The following is a 23,980-nucleotide window of genomic DNA, read 5'->3' as shown; positions in this document are numbered from 1 at the left end:
GCTGCAAAAATAACAACCAGGAACAGCATTCTACAGAAACTATGCAGCAAAACCTGGGGTTTTTCAGCATCTATCCTACGGATCTCTGCATTAGGCCTGGTTTTCCCGACAGCGAAATAATGTGCTTCGGTATGGCTTAATAGTCCAAATGTCTATAAATTAGACTCACAGCTCAACATCACAATGAGGACTATAACGGGCTGTCTCACAAAGAGATCCTAATTTCCAAGCGATCACAGAGAAAGTGTAATGAAATAGCTGAGAACAGTTTCCTTTTAATTTTCGTCCGACGTTTTTAGTTCATAATAAACAGGCCTCACATATTTGTACACGTAAAAAATGACTGATACGACGTCGTTATAGTAGTAACCTGAGGATGGTAAATTCGAAATAAAGGAAAACTGTGTACATGTAATAGGAAAAATCGTCCATATTTGATTTTTAGTAGTAATTTCAAAAATTAAAAAATCAAACTTTGTCCAAGTATTATTTATAAAACGAACACCTTATTAACCGAAATAGCATATAATGAAGACTCCGAGGCAGTAAGTTAGTCTAGATCTGTGTAGTAATGCATATCAATCAAAGTTAGTCTATACAACTTGTTCTTGAATACATATATTATTGCATATTCAAATCGGTACATTCTGTTTTCAGAATACATTACAATCTTAAAACTCTACTCATGTTAGATGAATTATTGTATTGAAGAAACAGAAGGTGAAACATATTATTCCTTAACAGGAGTTGAGATAATCACAGCGGTAAAAACGAAATTTGCTTTCATCTGGGTTGTAGCTCCGTGCAGTCTGGCTGAATTTTACCAACGTTCAGAGTCTCTTCCTGCCTCCATTATCAGGGCTACAATTACTTCCTGCTGGCATCTTCAACAATCACCTGAAGTATGCTGCCTTCCAATCCTTGCCTTAAATCGAGTAATAATACGTATAGCGAACGGCAGAGGGTAATCGGAAAAACGGGGAATCGAACTCGGTTAAATCAGGGCGGGGACAAGGTGGAGAGCAACTACAACATGCCTGATTACACTGAACAGTATTTACGACTGGCTCAGTCCACAAGAACATTCGTGAATTAATATGAACTAAGTCGAAAGCAACATCACAAGTAAATAAATGTTCGATCGACAATAGAATATGAAATCTGAATGTTAGTTCCAAAATAACACCAGAATTGTATTAACGTAGACGCAGAAACGAAAACAAAAAAATTAATGCAAATAATAAAAATAATCGCCGAAGTGACCCTGTCAAATGAGTTTAATACAGATAATTAACTAAAAGCAGCTGACCCTCCGCCACAACCGTGACCTTGAATACTTGCTCAATATAATCATGAGACAACCTGTGTTGTGACAGTATCCCTAAGTATCTTGGAACGGCAGAGTTACTTACCATTGCAGCAATAATTTCAAAACCACTGATAAAATGCACACAGAAATTTGGGCCGAATAAGATGGACCTGACCGCGCATTGTCAGATGCCCCGAAGTACTACAATAAGAAATCTGTAATAGTGTTCTGAATTTCGTGATAGTGGAAAATTAAATTAAATGTTCACTTGTATTTATCCTTTCTTGCTGAAGAAGTCCAAATTCAGATTATCTTCAACTAGAACTGACTGACTTACAGCGTGGAGAAAAATTGAAGAAAAAAATCCTAACTCTGAAGTGAGTCAGTTTCTCTTGGCTCTTGTGTTATAGCCAGAGAGAAGAACAAAGCGAAAATAAGAAAGGTATAAACCCTCGTGCTGTTAAGTAAATGGGTGTAGTGACACTCTTCTCGGTTATGTTTGCAACTGTTACAGTGTTAAGCTACACACAGATCTGTAAAAGCTGACAAATTTTCAGAGAGTGATTTTAACATATAGCACCTGGCACATTAGTTTTATTTTGTAATCAAATTTCTTTGGATCAGGTCACCACTGCAACTAAGCTTGAAATACCTATTTTTCATTCACCAGGTAAAGTACAGGCAACTCTCGGTTTACGAACGATTTCCGTTCCAAGACGTTGTTCTTTATACGTTTCTGTTCGTTATGTGTATCTTGCACTCCTTAGCTTCTACGATACGCATCGTGTACGTTAGGAGTCATTTTAAAGCATTTAAAACCATATACTAAACATCAAATGGTCTATACCAGTGTTTTTCAACCTGGGTTACGCGAACCCTCGGGGGTTCGCGAAGACAACATAAGGGTTACGTGAAATTTAAAAAAATATTATTTTATGATAAACACTGAATAATCAATAACGTAATTTATGTAAGTTATTATAGATGTAGATTATATACTGTGCATAACTTGAATTATACATCAACAACTTTGGGGGTATAAATTTGAAGAGAAATTATATCTAGGGGTACGCGAATAAAAAGGTTGAATACCACTGGTTATACAATACGTTTCATTATAATGTATGTATGGGTCATGGTTTATCGTATACGATACGTAACCACTACTATGAGCACCAGCACTACTATTTCGCTTTGGACTCATGATCTCTTAGATTTTTAAAAATATATTCTTAAGTCATCAAATGCAGAACTACACTTGACCGTCTAAGGTAACCTAGGCAAAGCAAGTGATGATCCTATTATAATATAATTGGGGAAATCACCAATTTCTTTCCCACGAGAAAACTTTCTACGATGCGAGGCATGTAAACCAACTTTTTTTTCTGGCTTCATTAGTTTTATTAACCAAGAACAGTTCAGTATAATTATCATACATTAATTTTCTGATAATGATTGTAACAAATACATTTTTCAAAGTTTATTTATTTATATCTTACAATTATGTTTACTATACGTTTGGCATTTCGTTTCATAAGGGACTCTATCTATTGGCTACTTCAAGAAATTATGAATTAATTGCGTCGATCGTTATATGGAATTTTCGTAAATCGCACGTTCTTAAACCGAGGGTTGCCTGTAAATGAGGAAATTATAGTCTTTTGAGATACCTGCGGAAGGCCTTGGAACATCAAACCATTTGCAAAATGAATTTTCCTATAAAGAAATAGCCTAAAATATTAGTATATTGAAAGTTGACATATGTGTGAATGTACTTGATCACTTCCCTGTTATGGCTCACAACTTCATCCCCTCAGAGTTCAACGTAACATAAGATATTACCCACAAACATGTCTTCAGAACACCAGTATATTTTAATTAATTGCGAAAAGTAATTTATAAGCTTATATGCTTACATGATGCTTATATTTCTAAGTTAATACAATAAAACTACGTATATGACCTTCTCCATCGGAACAGCATTCATGAAATGGTCCCTCTTTGTCTGATTTTTAGTCACAGATTAGTAAACATAGCCATTTTTATACAGCATTCCCGTTCACTTAAAATACATAAAACACTTAAATATTCCAAGATATATTTAGGCACATATTTATCCAATTTCAGTTAAAAGCTTCATACTTGTCCACCTAGACATCGAAACTGTATTTGATAGCCTATCAACGTTAAAGAAATACAGAGATTAAAGAAAAGAAAATTTATCTACTAAAAGCATTAATATTTATTGTTAGTGCTTGGCTGTTATTGGCATTATTTGGCTGTTGTCAAGCACTTAAATAAATGAATTGAATTGCAATATTTTTGCACATATTCTTAACAATGAAGTTTCTTCTTTACTTATTATATACCATACTAAGAATGAGCTGTGGGAGCTTCAGTGATCAAGTCAACTAGCTTATGGACTGTTCTTCTACAATGCCAGCTTGTCCTCAGCTTCTGCTCCATTCAATCAGAAGATGGAGGTAATGGCCAGCCAACACAGCCACAAAAGTATGAAGAAGAAAAAGAATTTCACACACTGATGGAGCCAGTACAGCCTGTAACATGCAAGTAAAATTTAATCTTTACAAACATAGCCTCCAGTTTGACTCCCTAAAAACTTTTAGAGTTTTAATTATTTTCTAGCAGCTTTTAATTTCTTTATGTATACTCAAAATATATTAACATCTTTTAAAATTTTCAAGGAAATTGTCTGTGACACACATATTAAGGAAGAAAGGCAATATACCTGTATCTCTTCCTGATAGCTTCTGGGAGTGTCTTTGGGTCTTCCTTGAGCACAAATGTACGAATGCCCATGAGACCACGGCTCAAGTACAGATCCCAATTCAGGTTACTGATGTTAAAGTCAAATATCTTTTGGTCTTCTTCACTGAGATTTCTCCATACATTCATCATGTTCTGGTTAGAAAACGACCACTGTCTATTGCAGAAGAATGTAGTGATATCTAAAAGCTTGTGCATTTTCTTGTAAGTTCTCATCAACCTTGATCAAAAACAAATATACATTAATTGCTCTTCAGAATAAACATTCAATTCTGGGTCTAAAATTTCATCATATTTATTCCAATTCTAGTTACAATTCAACGCACCTGGGCTTTTGTTGCAAGACAAGCAGTGCAATGTCTCCTATTAGTGCCGGAATAAGGTGAATAAACAATGCATACACTTTGTAAAAGAAGCGTGTATGTATCTCGATGAGAGTCACCATCCACACTGCATTATCAAATGGTACCTGCCAGCTAAGCTTAATGTTCTTGTTCAAATAGTCACCCCAGCTTATCGGATTCTCGCAGGACGACACGTAATTGTATACAGGAATACCTTCAGTGCCTGACCTGCTGAAGTTAAGTAAAAAAATTAGCTTTTGTAAAAATTATTATCTTGCAAGACAACTATTTAATGAAGGTATATGAAAAGTGGTGTATATTTATGTATTCTTAATCTTGGTTCAAGACGGGGGGATGTATTTAAAGTTGAGGTCGTATTTTATTGGGTAACAATTCGTGAATGTTATTTGTCCATTATCGGTGTAATGAAAAGTCATTGCTAGCAAAATGGAGAGAAAACGTTTACCGTTTCGGACCAATGGTGATAATCCAAGGCAGTACCGCAAATGGCTAGACATATACAGCATCCTTCAAAAAAGATCACTAAGAATTACAAATATATTACGACGTAGAAAGTTTCACAACACATCAGCAGATTGTTCATTGCAGAAGAAAGAAGAAATCTTGTGCTGTGTAAGATTTGAGGTTTTTCACAATGGTGAGTATGAAGATTTCTGTCTTCTGGGTTGTTACGCTGTGTAGTACGGTAGATATTTACCAAAGTTTCATCACCCTGATGACGGAGGCAGTATGACCTCTGAAACGTTGGTTAACATCGACCAGACTGCACAGCGCAACAACCCAGAAGACAGAAATCTTCAAATCTTGTGCTGTTGGTTGGACTCACTTGATGAAGTGTCTGATTATAAATGATACTTGTGCCTTTATATAAGATTTACCTTCGCTGCTCATGAATGTGACAGGCAGAAGTCACGAGGGCATTAACTGCCATGTCACAGGGAACCATGTCCCCCACAACTTTTCCGTTGAAGTTTATGGCGCGAATCCACCCAAGAACTACACCAATCATTATTCCTGTCGGTCCATACCAGTTGTCAATCCACCCCGGCAGAGGATCACTCCTAATACAGTAAACTAAAAGAAGAAATTATATATCATTAAACATTTACAGAAACAAAATCAGCAAAGATGCTGCAAGGCAAATTTCCCTGCGTTCTAGAATATTACACAATACGTATATCTGGTAGATGTTGATCGATATTTCAGGGGAGTTTACTAACTCTACCACCAGTGTAAGAAGTAGTTAATTTATCTGCAATGATAGAAAGTATTTATCAATAGATCACATTATCTTATAAAAAAGCGGAATTTATTCTTATTGCTGTGAAGACCTCAATTTTGAGTGTATCAAGGAAGCTTTAATTCAAAAATACATCTGTTCCATTCAACAGAAGTTAAGATTGTTAGATTCGTAGCTTGAATTGTTCAAGCAAGTAACAGCTTGAAAATAATTTGTAGTAAATGTTTTCTTTTCTTATAGATGGAAATTGGATATAAAAATGAATTTAGATAAATTTTTAGACAGTGAACTATATAGAGAAATGGTTTATTTCTGATAACAGTGCTGAAATCTTCACAGGCCAAGCCAATATGTAATAGCTAAAGAACTTATACACTGTAAATATTCTCTAGAAATCTTTTTATTATTTTCTGTAGAAAAGCAGTCTGTGTTTGTTTTCTTCGTGTATCCTAAATGTCCTGCTCACCAGAATATTAATAATACTTACAGATCTCCTGTCTGTGTAATTATTTTCATTCCATTGAAAGTAAGTCCGCCTAGATCACAGAATTAGTCACTGTATTATTCTGTGTTATAAATTCAACTCACTGACGGAGGGTCTAAATACTCCAACAGGAAGATCCTTGCCAACGGTCCTCACTATATCTTCAGCTATTGCTTTTGTGTAAGTGTATGTGTTCGGCCAATCACCCAAAAGCCTGTGGAAATGATAGCAGGAAGCAAATTATTCAGAGCTGTATAATTTAAAACATAACCACGAGGCTTAAAGATTAATCAAACACTATTAATATTAGCCCATTATAAAAAAGGGTAAAACAAGTTTTTCCTGAATGAGTATATTCCTTCTCATCAACTTATTATTGAAGACTTCTTATTCCTTTGGCAGGCAAATAATCTCAGACGATATCTTATAACATACGTGAATATAATTTTTATTTTAAGTTTAATGGCTTAAATCACAGTGCCGCCTGCATGTCTCCTGTTTTACATTACATTGTCAACAAACGGAGATTAATAACGAATAACGAATAACGAATAACGAATTCATCTTTGTATAGGAGACACAATGTAATCATATCCTTTAAAGTACAAAATAAAGTTCTTAAAATTATTTAGATGAGCTTTGTGTATTTTTGGAAAGTTCAACTCTAACCAATTTTATTCCCCAGATGACCCCGTTTTTCTGCAGCTAGTTCACGGGTTTTGCCTATGGATGCAATGCCCTCTGATGCTTCTGGATGTGATGATGGGGTGTGTGGAGGAGGCGCCTCTTCCTGTTTAGTCGACCATCTCTCATAGGGGTTTCAGTATAGAAATGCCTTGTGATGACGAACTTGACATTTTTTATCAAAATGTGCGTGGCCTCAGGACTAAATCATCTGTAATTTATGATAATGTGTGCTCTTTTGGATTTAAAATTATTTGCCTAACCGAAACCTGCTTAAACGATTCATTTGCTACCCATATTCTTTCCCTGAAACTTACATAGTTCACCGTGCGAACAGAGTCTATGGCTCCAATTTACGTGGCGGTGGAGCATTAATCGCTATCTCCGACTTAGCTATGGGAGTCAAGCGTCGTGTCGATCTCGAATTATGTGAAGAAAGTGTATGGGTTTAGATCGTAATGTGTGATGGTCATAATTTACTTAGTGGTAATCACTATTTTCGCCCGACACAAAGGTTGATAAGTTAATTAATTATTTCAGCTTTTTAGAAAAATTCTTAGATACTTTTAACTTTCGCATCTTGTTGCTTGGAGACTTTAATGTCTCTGGTTTCGATTGGAACTGCAGTTTGTCATCCGCAAATTGTTATTATTATGTCAAGTTGAAAGGAGATATGATGTACCCCTCTATCTGTTTCCTTGGCTTAAGTCAATACAATCACTCATATGACGGCATCAACTTACTTAACCTTGTTTTTTTTTTTTCAAATTTTGCAAATATTACTCTTAATCCCGCTGAATATGGCATTGTTCAGCCGGATCACTACCATCCTCCCGTAATCATAGTTCGTGTAGTGCCTTCGCGTAGTTCCAAACAATCCACTAATATTCCTTTTAAAAGATACACCGTTGGCGACTACCTAATGTAATATGAGCCCTTATCCAATCATGACTGGACTCCTTTGTATAAAGAAACTTGCGTTGATACTCATGTTGCTAGGCTAAATTCCCCCGTATCCGATACCATGGATTTAGCTATCCCGTCCGGAATAATTAATAACAGTCAGTATCCCTCTTATTTTTCTGCCAAACTTAAATTTTATATCACAAAGAAAGATTATTTTATAGACGTTTTAAAAATCTAAGACTCAATATTTTTATAATATATTTCCTTCGTACCGTAAACTTGAGAAAAAAACTATAAAGTCCGACAGACTTGCATAACTCATATTTATTGATGGAAACCTTAAATCAAATCGTAAGCATTTTTGGAAATATATATCTAATTTTAGGGAGAAAGATGCTGGTTTGTTGCAATTAGAAGTAGACGGTGCTCTTATAACTGCACCGTATGAAATTGCCAATACTTTTTCCAAACATTTTCAATCTGCACATACAAATTCTTGTTCTGGGATTTTCCCTCCATCAGTTCCACTTTGGATGTGTCACCTTTATCTTCTGTCTCGGACATAGATGTTCATAATGCTATTAAGATTTTGAGGCCATCAAAATCTGTTGGACTTGATGGTATACCAAGTTTTATTATTAAGGGCTGTTCTGAAATCCTTGTTCCTATTCTTAAATTTATTTTCAATCTTAGCCTTTCTCAGCAACAATTTCCAACTTTGTGGAAGCAAGCAGCTATTGTCCCAGTTTTCAAAAGAGGCAAAACAGCTTCTATTAGAAACTATAGACCTATTACCATAATTAATAAATTCTCCAAACTATTTTAAATTATTGTACATGACCGAGTTTCTTATTATTTTAGGTCGAAATTAAACCCTTCTCAACATGATTTTACTAAATCCAAATCCAACACTTCTGATGTGGTTACGTTTCTGGACTTTGTTACCCCTTTACTTTGTTCCCGGTCTCAAGTTGATGCCGTTTATTTTGATTTTAACAGTGCCTTTGATGTTGTTTCGCGTGCCTTACTTTTGCACAAACTTGGTGACTATTGACTATCTACTGGTTATGTGAATTGGTTCTGTAGTTACCTAACCAGCAGACATTCGCAAGTACGTTATTCTGAAGCTTTGTCACTACATTTTGAAATATTGTCCGGTGTCTCTCAAGGATTTGTATTAGGGCTTTTGTTGTTCAATGTGTTCATTAATGATTTGTGTAATGTTATTAAATTTTCGAATTACCTGCTTTTTAAGGATTACATAAAAAAATTTCGGGCTCTTAAAGTCTCCTCACGATTGTTCTTTACCTCAAAAGGATATTGACTCCTTATGTGGCTGGTGCGCATCCAACCACAGGAAGCGTAATGTTAGTAAAACTAATGTTATTTCGAAGATTTCTGTCTTCTGGGTTATTGCGCTGTGTAGTCTGGTCGATGTTAACCAACGTTTCAGAGGTCATACTGCCTCCGTCATCAGGGCGATGAATATATATAATGTTATATATATAATATATATATATATATATATATAATGTTATTTCATTTACTAGGAAAACCAACACGTTTTGTTTTGAGTACCAGCTTTGTGGATCCCGCATTAATCGTACGGATACTATTAAAGTTTTGGGAATCATCCTTCATTCTAAACTGCATTTTCACCACCATGTTAACTTTGTATCTTCTCAAGTTTTGAAGTTATTGGGCCTTATTCGTACCATAACATTTTCTTTTTCAACCTCGGACAGTCTTTATATGTTATATTTTAGCCTAATAAGATCTAAGCTTGAATATAAATGAGTTGCATGGAATTCTTTAACTTCTGCTGACACTTGAAGCTTGAACGCATACAGAGCAAGTTCTTATTCTTGTGTTACAATCGTATCTTGTTCCTCATTCCCATTACCACTAAGCCAATGCCTTAGAACACCTACATTTTCACACTCTTGGCACTAGGAGGAGTCACCTAGACGCCCTGTTTCTTATTAACGTATATGGCGGATATAAATTTTGTCCCTCCTTAATCGAGACTGTTGGTTTACGTGTCCCATTTGGTAATTTTAGATATTTTACTGTTGGCCCAGCATGCAAAGGTTGTCCATCTGCTAGATGCGCATCAGATGCGAATATTCCGTGCAATGATTTTTACATCTTTAATAACCATGTGCTTACTCTTAGGCATATCCTAAAGTAGATGGCATTGTTTCATCTATAAATAATATTGTTCTATTGCTTTGTTTTAATTATTAACCTGTCTGTTTGCTAGGAATTTACTGCATTACGGAAACCTCGCTTAATGACTCTATATTAAGTTATAATATTTTCCTGAATCATCTTTCGTGTTTCCTGTCGATAGAGATTACTTAAGCTCCGATAAAGAAAACGGGGAGGCGGAGTGCTGACTGCAGTCTCAAAGTCTTTCCGTGGCGTTAAACGAAGGTATGAACTGTAAACTATTGAAAGTGTGTGTGTGTTGAAATTCCTGTTAGAGACAACCATGGTCTTCTTATCGGGAATCATTACTTCGCTCCGGATTGTGATACAAATGTAATTGAAAATTATCTACACTCTTTGAAAGTAAATCTATACTCGCAACTCTATCGGGTGGTCATGTTAGGAGATTTTAATGTCCCCAATTAAGATTACGTAAACGGCATCCCTTTTTCTAATTCTTACTACTATAATAAAACTAAAGGAAATTCTCTTTACGCCACCTCGTGCTTTATTTTCCTAAATCAGCACAACTGCGTTCCTAAGAATGCTCTGCTCGACCTTGTCTTTACAAACATCAATGATCTCAGCGTTTCTCTTTCTACTCACTCGCTGATCCTTCCTGACCACTATCATCCGCCTTTTTCCTTAATATTAAATTAATTCTTGACTGTCAATATACTTCGATTACACCTCGACACAATTACTGTAAAGGAGACTATTTATTACTTTACCATACCTTAGAAAACTCGGAATGGTCTTGCGTTCTTAATGAAAACTATTGATGCTGCTGTTAATAATCTCACGATTACTATGTCGAAGGTTATCAACCTAGGTATTCCCTTTGTAAAACACAAAATTTATGCCTATCTTTTGTTTTTCCAAAACTCTTGTCTATTACATTAGAAAGAAGAATGCGTTACTAAGAAATCTAAAAGTCTAAGTTGATTATCATTATAGCATTTTTAATATTATCGTAAACTTGTTAAAATGACTATTAAATCAGATAGATTGATTTGGTTAAAAGCAATTGAAGATAATTTGAGAACACAACCAAAGTAATATTGGAAATATATTTTCAAATTTAAAAAAAAAGGCCAGTCTATTACACAAATTAAAGCTAGAGAGAGATTTGTCACGGAACAGCAGTCTATCGCAGAGACCTTTGCAGACCGCGTTCGTTCTGTTTTTAACTGCTCTTACGACAGGTTCTGACTTTTCATATTCTGATATTTTGGATATTCCACGTAACCCTGCTGATGATGATGTTACGCGGGCAATTAGTCGTCTCCGTTCGTCGAAATGCGTCGGACCCGATGAAATCCCGACTTTCACTATAAAAAGTTATTCTGAGATATTAACTCCTCTCTTACGCCACATATTTAATCTTCGTTTACTTAGTGGGAATTTTCCTTTATCATGGAAGCAAGCGGCTGTAGTGTCTATTTTTAAGAAAGGCAACAGCGCCATAGTTTCTAACTACAGGCCTATTTAGATTTTAAATAATTTTTCCAAATTTTTTTAAAGTATTTTTCACGATCATATTTCATTTTATTTGAAATTCAAATCACATCCCAGTCAGCATAGTTTTCGTAAATCAAAATCTACGGTAACTAATTTAGTTACCTACCTTAATGATGTTCAGCTCAGCTGTCTGTTTGTTCACAGGGACAGAGCGACTATGTGTATTTTGATCTTAGGCAGGCCTTTGATTCAGTCCCGCATTCTATTCTTTTGAAAAAGCTTAATAATTTGGACTATCTTCTCCTTATGTCAAGTGGTTCCAAATTTATTTATCATCAAAATCTGCCTTTGTTCTTATTTTAGGAGAGTCTTTGACAAAATTAATTATTCTAAATTTCTCTTATTTGCTGATGACTTGAAATTATATCGTGATATTAAATCTGTGGAAAACTGCAAATCTCTTCAAGGAGATCCTGAATTCGTACATCAGTGCTGTGATGATAACAATATGCAAATTAACATAGATGAAAACAAAACTGTATCGATCACACGTAAAACCAACAGTATCTATTTTAATAAAATTGTTATTGACTTTTTAATAATGCGTACTAATTATATAAATGATCTTGGTGTTTTGTTAGATAATAAACTATATTTCAACTTTCATGTAAATTGTGTTCATTCTTAGTTACTAAGGACGATAGGTCTTATTCGTTTTATTACTTATATTTTTTTCTCTCTAGACAGCCTTGTTGTTTTTTATAATGCTTTATTTAGGTCAAAGCTTGAGTATGCCTGACAGATTCTCATAAATTAACACCATTTCTATCTATATATACGACCCACATCAGTACACCAAACCAGTCTATGAACTGACATTCACCTGATCAGACTTGACCAGCCGAGGACACACGACACATCAAACTCCTGGTATGTTATTGTGTTTCTATGTTTATAGTGAATTTTTATAACAATAGCCAAACTCATTTACATATAAATAATATTAATAATGTTAATTATATTGTTGATAATTTCTCAGAAATAATGAACAAATAACATAATACGCCACATAATATGCAAAATAATCAGAAGATAAAAGGAACATCCACAACTACAACCTACAATCTACAATTACTGAAAAGCGTGCATTAAAAAATATAGAATAGTTTTAAAAATAAAACCTGAAGATGATGCTGAGACATCGAAACATGTTGTAATCTATAGCGCAAATTGTAACATCGAGGAAACGATGAATAGCGCGAAATATTTATATCAATTTTAATTTTTAACATTAATATTATAATGGTTTGTGTATAGACTTGAAGAATAAATATATTTATCAATTGAAAACACAAACATGACGCATCTAAGCTATATATATGACTCCTTGCTGTTGGAAAACAAATAAATGAATTGAATCATTATTAATATATGATTATTGTATTTACTTTCTTATCTTTGTGCTGTATCTGTAATTGGTTGTCTGGCTGTTGATGCAGCAGTCTAATAAAAAGAATTGAATTTAAATGAAATACATTAAAGTATGTTCATTTCACCACTGCAACAAACTTGCCTCACATCACTATTTACCCATTTGAAATTCTTATAATGAAAATTCTAAAGTCAGGACAGAAACGACGCTTCATCCTACTCACTTGGGAGTAATGGTGGTCAAAGTATTGTCGTCGAGGATTTCGATTAACTGAACAATCTTCTCGCCAGTGATAGGCGGGTCGTAGAACTCCTCGTCGATGGATGTGCGTTGGCAGTGACTGAACGCGGTGGATACATGAACCACCACCTACAGGAAGAATGCAATTCATGTAAGAAGGAAAATTTGTTTCAAATAATCTTCACAGAGCCATCCCGAAACAACATATTCTCACAAAAATATATGAGGTTTCGTTGCATAATTTGTTCTGCACTTTACCTTCGGTAGCTTATGTTTCCAGGTGCGTCTTTAACACTTCTTCCTTCCCCATATTTCTAAAGTAATTTTTCTGCTGTATAAGACTTTATAAGACTTATTCAAACGTGAAGATCAAAAATCGTACAGAGTACAATTGCTATGCACATTTAGAGAAGCCTAATAACGGTTTTTACAGTCAATCTCGAAGACAGACAGATGTAGAGATTTAGGTAAAGAAAACTTATTGCACTGACCTTGATGTTCGAACAGTCTTGACATAACAGTAGAACCTCTCGAGTACCAACCACGTTGATTGCTGTGGCGATTTGCAGCTTCTCGTCGAATCGAACAGTGGCTGCCATGTGGAACACAATGTGCACATGCTCCACAATGCGCTCTCTGTCGGCAGGACTCAAACCCAGACCCGGCTTTGAGCAGTCGCCTTCCACAGTAAGGACTTTCTCTCTGAAGTCAGGCTGTTCTTCTTTCAACTTTTTGAACAGCTGCAATAATTCTGAGATGCTTTTCTCGTTTACAAAGAAGTACAAAGTGTTTTTGAAAAAAAATATAATGTAAAATCGTATTTACTATTAAGAGCGCTAATATAATATTTTACACAACAAAATGTTTAAATATTATATAATTTTTACAACACCAATAAACTTCAAACGTTTGTGTATAGACTGTACAAAATAAATATATTTAAAGATACGAAAGCAAATGGAGTGCCGCCATGTTAGTCGATTATTGTTATATGGTGGAAAGGGATGCTCCAGTAGCTAAATATACTAGCGAAAGGCGAACAGGCGAAGTGTTTGACAAATATATGTTCGTAGCTTTAATTCATTGCCATATTATTATTATTATTAAGTGTTCTGTCTTACGACAGGGCCATTGCTCTGCCCAAAAAGAGCTTTCCAGATGTCCCTATTCTCGGCTTCTCGCTTTAATTCCTGGAACGTCTTCTTTCCATGTTTAAGGTCGTCGGTTAGCTGTATCAATCTTCTTCCTAGTCCTCTCTTTCCTTCAACCTGGCCTTCGATGATATCACTCAGTAATCCATTCCTTCTCATAATATGTCCCAGCCAGTTAGCTTTCCTTCGTGTAATCGCCTGCAGAATGCTTCTTTGCTCGTTGACTCTCCTCAATACTTCTTCGTTGGTCACTCGATCCGTCCACCTGATCTTCTCTATTCTTCTCCAACACCACATTTCAAAACTCTCCAGGTATTTCTGTTCCTTCTTCCTGAGTGTCCAAGTCTCTGCTCCATACAGCGCGACACTCCATACATAACACTTCACTAGTTTCTTCTTCATCTCCAAGCCCAACTTGCTAGTGAGAAGTATCCTCTTCTTGACGAAAGCTGCCTTGGCCATGGCTATCCTTGCTTTTTCTTCCTTGGTGCACAGAGCGTCCGTCGTGACTATGCTTCCCAAGTACTTGAAATGCTCCACATTCTCCATCTGTTGGTTTCCAATTACAACGTTCAATGGTCTGCTCTCGGTGCTATCCTTATTACCTTTGATTTTTCAATGTTGATTTCCATTCCATACTCTCTACCTGTTTCCACTAACTTGTCCATCATGTTCTGTAATGCCTCCTCTTTTTTCGCCAATACTACTGGGTCGTCTGCATACTTTACAGTCTTTATCACTCTTCCTCCAATTTTGAAGTCTCCTGTTCCCTCCAGAGCTTCCTTGGCAAGCCATTCCCCGTACAGGTTAAAAAGAATTGGTGATAAGCAGCATCCCTGTCTTACACCTCTACCAATCTCCTGAATCCAGTCTCACTTTGACTTTTTGCTGCATGTACAGGTTTTTGATTAGTCTTCTGTCTCTCCAATCAATTCCAATTCTCTGTAGGATCCTCATTAATTTCTTCCATTTTACTCGATCGAAAGCCTTCTTCCAATCGATGAAGCACGCACATACTTCTTCCTTCACATCGAGAACTCTCTCTGAAATTATTCTCATAACTCCGATGGCATCTCTGGTTCCTCTTCCTCTCCTGAATCCAAGTTGGTCGTCTCCCATCACTTCCTCTATCTTGTTTTCTAGTCTTTTAGTCAGTATTCTCGTCATTATCTTTGCCGCATGTGAGATTAGGCTGATGGTCCTGTAATCGCCGCACTTCTTGGAATTCTTTTTCTTCTGTAATGGAATCATTGTTACTTCCAGAAAGTCCTTGGGCCACTCACCGGAGGTGTATATCTTGTTAGCGTGTCTAGTAAGAACCTTCACTCCTTTCTCTCCAAGTTCTTTCAATAAGTCCGATGGGATTTCATCATCTCCCATAGCTTTTCTTCTTCTCATATCCTTTATGGTCCTCTCTACCTCGCTCTTCAGTATCTCTGGACCTTTGTTGGCCTCCTCTACTTCTTCTTCTGGCTCCAATTCCATCTCCTTCTCATCCAGTCGGTTGGCCTTGTCATAGAGCTCTTCAATATAATTTTCCCACACAGCTTTAACTTCATTCTGGTCTCTGACTATCTTTCCTGATGGGTCTTCTATTTCCTGTGTTCGAATTCCTTTGTTCTCTTTCCATCCTAGTCCTTTCGCCTTTGCATACATCAAATCGTATCTTCCAATTCTCTGGAGTGTCATTATCTCATCACATACTTCATTGATGTAATTTTCTCTCGCCTTGTCTGTTTCTCTTCTCAGTTAGTTGTTCAGTCTTCGATATTTCTGTCTTCCCTCTTCACTGTTGATATTCTTCCATCTCCTCCTCTCATCCATCTTATCAAGCATAGCCTGTGTAATCCATGCCTTCCTTGGTATCCTCTTCATCCTACCAACCTTTTCTGCTAATGCCACTGTTAGGCACTTCTTGACATTTGTCCATTCCTCTTCAATGCTTTCGCCTTCACTTTCACTTAATTTTCCTTCCAATTCTGCTCTTACTTCGTCTCGCGCGCTCTTCAGGTTCTCCAGGTCCCATCTCTTCTTCCTCACCCCCCTACTCCTGATTTTCTTCATTCTGGTGCTGACGTTTGCAATTAACATATTATGATCTGAGTCGATGTCCGCTGATGGCACTGTTGTCACATTCTTTACGCTATTCCTAAATCATATAACTAAAAAATACATTGTATAAATATAAGGTATAAGGTATTGGCGGTACCCCAGTTAATATATGGATGTTAATATTGGTCTCTAACCCACACAGATAAGCGGAAGATTAAGACCAGTGAAATGAGATTTTTACGAAGTGTTGTTAGCTACAGATTATTAGATGAAAAAGCGAAGATATACGAAACGAATATTTAATCTCAATGAAAGAATTCAACAAAAAAAACAGAACTGGCACGAACACATAACAAGAATGGAGTCTGATATGTTGCCAAGGAAACTTTTAGATTAGAGACCGACTAGTAGGAGAAATGTTAGAAGACCGATGTTAATGCGGATAGAAGACATACAGAAAACAATCCTTGAAGTCGAAACAGGCCGCAGGTTTAAACCGTTAAGTTGAAGTATAAATATATCAAACTAGTTTTTTTTTTCGAAAACAGGAACTAATCTGTCAATTTAAGCACTGTTTAAGTGTTTAGTACTCCAGAATCTATGAAGTAAACTTACTTTCATACCCATATAGTGAAATTACCCAAAATTTGTTGCACAGTGTAGTCAGTTGTAGGTTAATTGCGTCCAGCATATTGCAGAACAGCTCAATGAAGCGAGCTTAAGCATCACGCTCAAATCGAATAGTGGAACTCAATTTCAATGTCACTCCCGCCACTGCCGTTAATTTGTGCAATGAGGAGTTACTTCTTCATTCGCTTTGTTTCTCTGACAAATACATTTCTTCCTCGAGCTCCATTTTCATACTGATGGATGGTGCCACAAGCGTTCGCGCGTTGTCGCTTGCAGTACTGCCGACCAATATCGCCCGACTGTCAATTCGCCTGAATAGGCGTAGAGTGTCCCCGCAGCGTAAGACATACAAAACTGTTGCTGTATAAAAGCGCAGAAATTAAATAGAAATAGAGAATGCATGAAATCGGCGCAAAAAACTACCACACGCGTTTAAAAATTCCAAATTTGTTACGATGGAACTCGTTCATAGAAAGAGTCGAAAGACTCATTTTCACAAAGTCAAATTTCCTTCTTTCTATGCACAGAATGCACCCCTAGAACTGACCCCACGTGCTTCAGAAGCACCTTGTGTATTCGCTGACATTAAAAGTATTAAAATTCAATTCCCACTCACCGGGTCCTGGAATAGTTCCTGCATCCTGAATCTCAAGTTCTTACCATTCTTGGCTCGGACCAGCAGGTAGATGCTTCTGAGATGTAGGCATGACCGGAGCAGTTTCTCCACCAGAACTTTGCCCATGAAGCCAGTTCCACCCGTGATCAGAACATTGGCTCCCCGGTAAAACTCCTGGATCGTGGTACCTCTGTCCTCTGACAAATGCATCTCTGACGTAATACACGTAATTAAGACACGAATTAAGAACTTCGTAGCATTTCTTAAGCAATATTTATTGGGAGAGACATAGTTTTCGGAAATTCCATACAACGGACATTCAGAGTTTTAATCTAAATTTGAAACTTCAGTTTCGAAACGATGTCTTTACTTCTAGCTCATTCTTTGTCACTCATATTTCCAGACTTCAGCTTTAATCCGCGATTTGCGTACTGAAGCAGTTCGAGGCGTTTAGCGTCATTTCCCTCGAGTTTTGTGCGAATTCATTCGGGCTATTAGTGTCGTTTCCATTTTATCTTATTCCCTCCCCCAAATTAGCCGTATTTATCGCAAAGTGCTGAAAGTTGTTCGCGATTCGAGCCTAGTGTCGCAGCCTAGAAACATTAAAATCAGTCTGCTTTTGTTACTTGATATGCTGAAATTTCTGTGGCTGTAGAAGCACACCCTCTCTTCAAGTTTTGATTAGGATGGAAATAGATCAAGGGGAAATTAATCTCCAATATGGCCAGTCTTGGAAGAAACATTTCCGTACAAATGTATCCACTCTTTATAAAAGAGAAAGTTAATTAAATTTAAACTTAAATTGCATTAACTTATTAAATTCACAGCCTTAGTAATTATTTCTAACATAAAGAGCACGTCCCTGTAAAATATGAGAATGACCTAGAATCACTCTGGATGGCCAAATATAAACAGCCTTACTTTGTTCAAGGTGTCTCAGTGATTGTAGTGGCGTGTGTTTAAACCTAAACTATACTTTCTATACTTTTTATTCTTTATACCCGCAGCGATTTAATATGATTATTAATCACCAATTACCCTGTGCACCCGACGTCGTTAATACGAGGTCTGACACAAAATAACGAGACTGATGCTGTAACTCTTTTTATACACAAAATGACAAAAATTAACCTTTGATCGCCCTCGAAATAGTTCCCTTCGGAGTTGGCCCAAAGCTGCATACGATTTTGCCACTGTTGAAAGCAGTGCTGTAGATCATTTTCTGTAAGGCTTCTCAGTAGCTACGTCGCTTTTGACTGTACCGCTTCTATCGTCTTGAAATGGGTCCATTTGAGCACGGATTTAATCTTGGGGAAGAAAATAAGTCACAGAAAGCCAGGTCTGGTGAATAGAAGGGGTGGTCAAGTAGATTTATGTTCCTATTTGTTAAAAACTGCTCCACAAAGCTGTGTGGGATGACGCGTTATCTTGTTGCGAAATCCACCCGTTTGTCCACAACTCAGGTCGTTTTATTCTCAGTCGTTCGCGTAATTTTGTAAAGATGTCGATGTAATATTGCTGATTTACCGTCTGGACCCGGGGAACACACTCTGCTGTTCTCTAGATATAAATGAAATTGATGTGCCTAAACGAACATGCAGCTCATCATTCTCCACACATTCCCTGCTCCCCAAAAATCGTTTGTGCCATTCGAACACATGTGCAAGAAACATAAAATCATCACCGTAAGCCTCAGGTAATAAATGAAACCTCTCCGTCGCAGTGTTCCTATGTTTAACTAGAAACATAATGTTAACGCGTTGTTCAAATTTAAGATCTGACATTTTTCTATGGAGCGTAAAAACACGTCTGGACAGAAACACTCCCACTGATGCTGAATGAAGCGATCAAGTTTAAACTTGAATCACTTGCAGAGGACAGATCAAGGTCAATTAGAGTTTGTTTATTATACTCTCACATTTATTGTTTGCCTCGTTATTGTTGTTGTAATGTGTGTTGGTATTGTGACAGCCCACTCTGAGTTCGATTCTCGAGCAGGCAGAACGGAGATGGACTTAGACTGGACTTTTGGCGATTACTCCAGTTTATATGCAAGGAAAGGGGCCTAAGTTAGTTTTGTTTCGGTAGCGCCTTCCTTAATCGGAATTTATAATCAAATTGTATTGAATTTTCCCGAGTTGACGGTTAGTATCGCTAGTTCGGGTCACATCTTGGGAGACTTGTATGTTCCACCGGGCGACTGCCTGGCGCCAGCTACGTGACTGTATGAATGGGTGATTTTATGATCGGTGGCTCGACTTGGTGGGATGAGTAAGCTCTTCCAGATGTGTTTTAGCCGTTAGAAGACTTAGGATAAATCACGTCACTAACCACCAATGGGTTTAAAATAAGCTATCGGCGGTAAATTTGTAAGGTTAAGGTGATGAACCACTCAGCCAATGAGAACACTCTCTTGAGATTCAAAAGTCTTGGGGGAGTCTTGCTGAACGCGGTGTGCGTCCAGCAAGGGGCTTTAGTCTCGGCGGCGAGTAGTCCTGCACTCGGCGAGGGAAAGTACGAAATTAATAAACGTGCCTGATGAAAGTGAACGAATACACAATTTATAACTGAACGACATCCCCTCTTATTCCACTGCCTCACAAGTTGATCCCGAAACCCCTCTTCACCAACCCGTATATTCCTTGAAGGCAAGAGTCCATGCAACACAAAACCCCTTGTAACCAGCCGGGCGTCCTGATGGAGAGTTTGGAGTGAAAGGACGGTTACAATATGTTCCGATATTCTCTTTAATAACGCATTTTTTGTATGAATGTATGTACAATGTGGTTCTGTTAGAAAGTTCTTAAGAAAATTTTTTTGAATCACAATAAAGGAAACGGCCATTTATAAACGTACAAGAAATTAACACAATATTAGACATTTGCACTGTTCTGTAAACAATTTTAGCTGTAATTACTGTGAGCACTTGGCGGTGAGACATGTAATTCCTGTCGGGAGTGGCGGTTGCGTTTAAGTTTATTAGTGGACAAATTGTATTTCTTTGAACAAAAATGTAAAAATAAATAATTCTAATCCTGCTTTCTTGTCTTCTTCTAGTTGACTAACAACGTAAATGGCTTGGGGAACCTAAAGGTTTGTGTTCGAATTAACCAAAGCTCTCCACCGAACCCAGTCTTGTGCCAGCTGAATCCAATCTCTTTTGTCTTTCGGTAAATCGGAAATGTAAAACAATATAAGCAGAGCAGCGGCAGAATTTGAACCAATGACACTCCCTATTATTTCTGTCTTTCTACAATTTTCTGTCTGTAATTGAGTTCCAGATTCTATTTCTATCGCGAAGTGTGTAAAGTGAATTTAAACTTATTTAAATCATAACTAATGAGAAACTTGGAATATACGATCAACACTACATGGCACACGAAGGTCAATTACCGTGTTTAAAAAACCCGACATTTATTTTTGTCCTAAAACAGGCGAAACCAATCGTTACCATCCCGTACTTGTTCGCTGATATTTATTTTAATATTATTCTCCCACAGACGTCTTCATTCAACCAGCCATCTCTTTCCTACTGGCTTGCCCACCAGAACTCTGTATGCATTTAGGGGAGCCCAGGGAAGAACAAGGAACATAGTATTTGGAGGCATGTGGAAGGTTCAATAATAAAGACAAACACATGGAGGAACCTTGTGCGAATTTATTGTCTATTTGAAACTTATAGTGAGATACTATTTTAGTTGTAATTTGCCCCATTTTGCCTCGTGTCCGGGGCAAGATGGGTTATGGCTGATTGAAAAAGTTATAAGAAGACACAGATTTTCTAATAATTATGACATAGGATATAAAAATTATTTAGCATACAATATAAAATGTTGAATGTTTAAACATTTGAAATCTACGTAGGCCTAACACAGACGGGACACATGCGCACGTCTTTATTGTCGTGACTACCATCACCTGCACATGAGTTATGGATTTATTTCAAGCAGTACACCTTATACACCCTTCCATAGACTGCGAATACACATAGCCACATTACAGGCACTCGTCATCTTGATCCTCTTCTCTATTTTCACTCGGGGCACAACTGTGTACCTCATTCTATACTATCCCATCAGAGTATACTCTTTCAAATTAGGTTTGTCCTACCAAATATGACATCTTTCTCTTCTTTGGCGCTACAGCCAGATGTGAGCCTTGGCCTCCTCAACGACCCTCGCTATCTCTTTCTGTCTCGCTCCACCACCCTCCCATATCTGCACCCCAACACTCTTGCATCCACCTCCACTCCATCAACCCATGTGAGCCGGTCCCGATTGATCGCAACGTATTGCTATCGAAATAAACCGAAACCCTGTTCTACCCCGTGTCCCCGTTCTGCCATGTTCTACCCTACCAATTCTCCTATATGTGCCACATGCCATGCCCATTTCTTTCGCCTTAAATCATTAGGCTTAATTGCATTTGACGAGGAGTACATCAAAGTGCAACTTCCTCCAGCCTTCTATTAATTCAACCCGATTTGGTGCAAATTTTCTCCTCAGCACCCCGTCTGAAACATCCTCAATCTATATTAATCCCTTAGTGTCAGAGAACAATTTTCTCAACCATACTATAACATTGGAGGCAAAATTATAGCGTCAAACATTTCAATGTTTAAATTTTATTTTTGTTACCGTCGCTGTCAAATATCTGAACTTTACTACATTTTTAAAGAATCTAATAGCTATCTTTTTGTTACAATTTCGGCCAGCATTCAGGAGACTAAACATAAACATAAACTTAGTATTATCTTTGTTTACTTCCAGTCCACCACTTTATTACGTTTACACTTTGTCTACACATTAGGAACCCAAACTGTGGTGTTACATAACTCTACTGGAATACTGGGAACGACCCGTTCTTCAAGTGCCTGAGCACTGCGGGTCCCAACGTTTCGTTGGCTTTGATCTATTAGACATTCGGTAGGACTCCTTGGACGAGGGATCGGCCCGTCGCAAGGCCTCTACCTGTACACAGGACAGCACAACACAGAAAATGCGGACAAACATCCATGGCTTGAGTGGGATTCGAACCCACGGTGCCAGGGACCAAGCGGCACAAGGCCCACGCCTGAGACCGCGCGGCCACTGCGAATCCCACATAACTCTACTCAGATTATAATGATATTGACAACGGGTTATGTCAGAATGAGTAATAACACATGTTGTGTAATTGCATTTAACTGTTTAACTCAAAACTGTAGGCAGCAGGTATGCATTGGCGATTAGTTACGTAAACACTACTAGATTTAAGAAGAATGGTAAAATACACGAATTCATCCATCCCCTCGCCAACTATTATGATCATCCTAACACACATCCATTGGTAGTGACTACTCATCGTGTGGAAGATCAACGAAGCAGCTGTGTTCCAGTCCAAGGAGTGGATTTTTAGAAAAGAAATACAAACACTTTAAAGACACTACCCCATAATTTATAATCCAAGTCGAATAGGTATAAACTCAAGAACATTTGTATACTTTAACCGGGTAATCTATAGAATAATTGAGAGGTCGTGATGTGTAGAAAAAAAGCATTTTCTATACTTCTTGCAAAGAGTCAAAATGAATTTGAAAGATTAGGAATTTTGGTTGCAATATGTTAAGTTATATTGTGGGTAGTATCGAATTGTTACACTTACAGACTTTCCTATGTAATATATAAAAACCACAGCTCCACTCTACACACTTTATGCTCTCAGTTAGTTATTCTACAGATTATCTACAAAATGTGAAAAATGTGTTGACTCTAACTGATCTAGATTATGGTAGGTTCTCATAACTCGTTGTTTTTGTTTCAACTGCCCGTAGAAAGAGTTACTTGAAGGATTAAGTAGGTATTTTACAATGCAACGCGTAAATCGTATCGTTATATTCTTTGCTTAAACCACTTGGTCAATTCTATGGCATGAGGATCACGACTTATTTATTCTATAGCTCACAATGGACACTTACTTTTGCTGCTTTGTGATGAAGAAATTTTTTCACAAGAGGCTGGACCACGCACTTCGGACATTATTTGATTAGACACAGCGCAATTCAAAATGTTGCTCACCACTTCCTTTTGTCTCACCTTGAAGGTCTAGACTGAAGTGTGGCATGTAGCAATTGTTTTGAATAGGTGTCCACAGTCCACAGACAAGGAAATAAATCTTGCTAGGAATTCGATGTACGCGCATGCGCAAGATTTCGCGGAGAGTGACGACCCATCCTACAAGCATAATTTCCACAACCAATGAACGATTAACAGACAATAGGCTTTCATGTGTTCTAATGGGTACAGCTTTAAGATTACCTTACAGTATCCCAGTGATTTAATGTAGAATATTATCGCAACACCCACAGAAAATATTAGTGTTGCATTCACTACATCCTACTCTTAAATAATTGATGTTTTTCGTCTGTGTAGTA

At 37.2% G+C, this 23,980-nt stretch overlaps 2 protein-coding genes across 4 annotated transcripts in view; both read right to left on the bottom strand.

Annotated features, from left to right (window-relative positions):
- The window catches only part of LOC110838466 (uncharacterized), a 163,727-nt gene that overhangs the window by 19,078 nt on the left and 120,669 nt on the right, over nucleotides 1–23,980 (bottom strand). The gene's annotated exons all lie outside the window — the stretch shown is intronic.
- On the bottom strand, nucleotides 603–23,684 carry LOC147874224 (fatty acyl-CoA reductase wat-like). Of its 3 annotated transcripts, none has more exons than XM_087346462.1 (9): nucleotides 23,525–23,684; nucleotides 17,569–17,780; nucleotides 13,611–13,859; nucleotides 13,103–13,248; nucleotides 6,290–6,399; nucleotides 5,340–5,535; nucleotides 4,423–4,671; nucleotides 4,059–4,316; nucleotides 603–3,867 (listed from the first exon to the last, which is right to left on the bottom strand). In XM_087346462.1, exons 1-9 carry the CDS (start codon nucleotides 23,583–23,585, stop codon nucleotides 3,780–3,782), a joined length of 1,569 nt encoding a protein of 522 aa, XP_087202588.1. In that variant the 5' UTR covers nucleotides 23,586–23,684; the 3' UTR covers nucleotides 603–3,779. The 3 variants fall into 3 exon arrangements, with proteins under 3 accessions (XP_087202588.1, XP_087202589.1, XP_087202590.1); XM_087346463.1 differs by having other exon boundaries at nucleotides 4,423–4,668; XM_087346464.1 differs by having other exon boundaries at nucleotides 17,569–17,765.

This window comes from Zootermopsis nevadensis, unplaced genomic scaffold (assembly GCF_977971745.1).
Source record: "Zootermopsis nevadensis isolate Lab colony 2312 unplaced genomic scaffold, Znev_1.0 Znev_ptg000010l, whole genome shotgun sequence".
Taxonomy (NCBI): Eukaryota; Metazoa; Arthropoda; class Insecta; order Blattodea; family Termopsidae; genus Zootermopsis; species Zootermopsis nevadensis.
This window is presented reverse-complemented; position numbering and strand designations above follow the sequence as displayed.

Excerpts from the sequence above, each read along its gene's own strand:
- LOC147874224 (XM_087346462.1), bottom strand. The coding sequence starts at position 23,585 with ATGTCCGAAGTGCGTGGTCCAGCCTCTTGTGAAAAAATTTCTTCATCA. Across the intron at positions 4,672-5,339 it reads CACATTCATGAGCAGCGAAG|CAGGTCAGGCACTGAAGGTA; the intron begins GTAAATCTTATA and ends ACTTAACTTCAG. Across the intron at positions 4,317-4,422 it reads GTCTTGCAACAAAAGCCCAG|GTTGATGAGAACTTACAAGA; the intron begins GTGCGTTGAATT and ends TTTTTGATCAAG.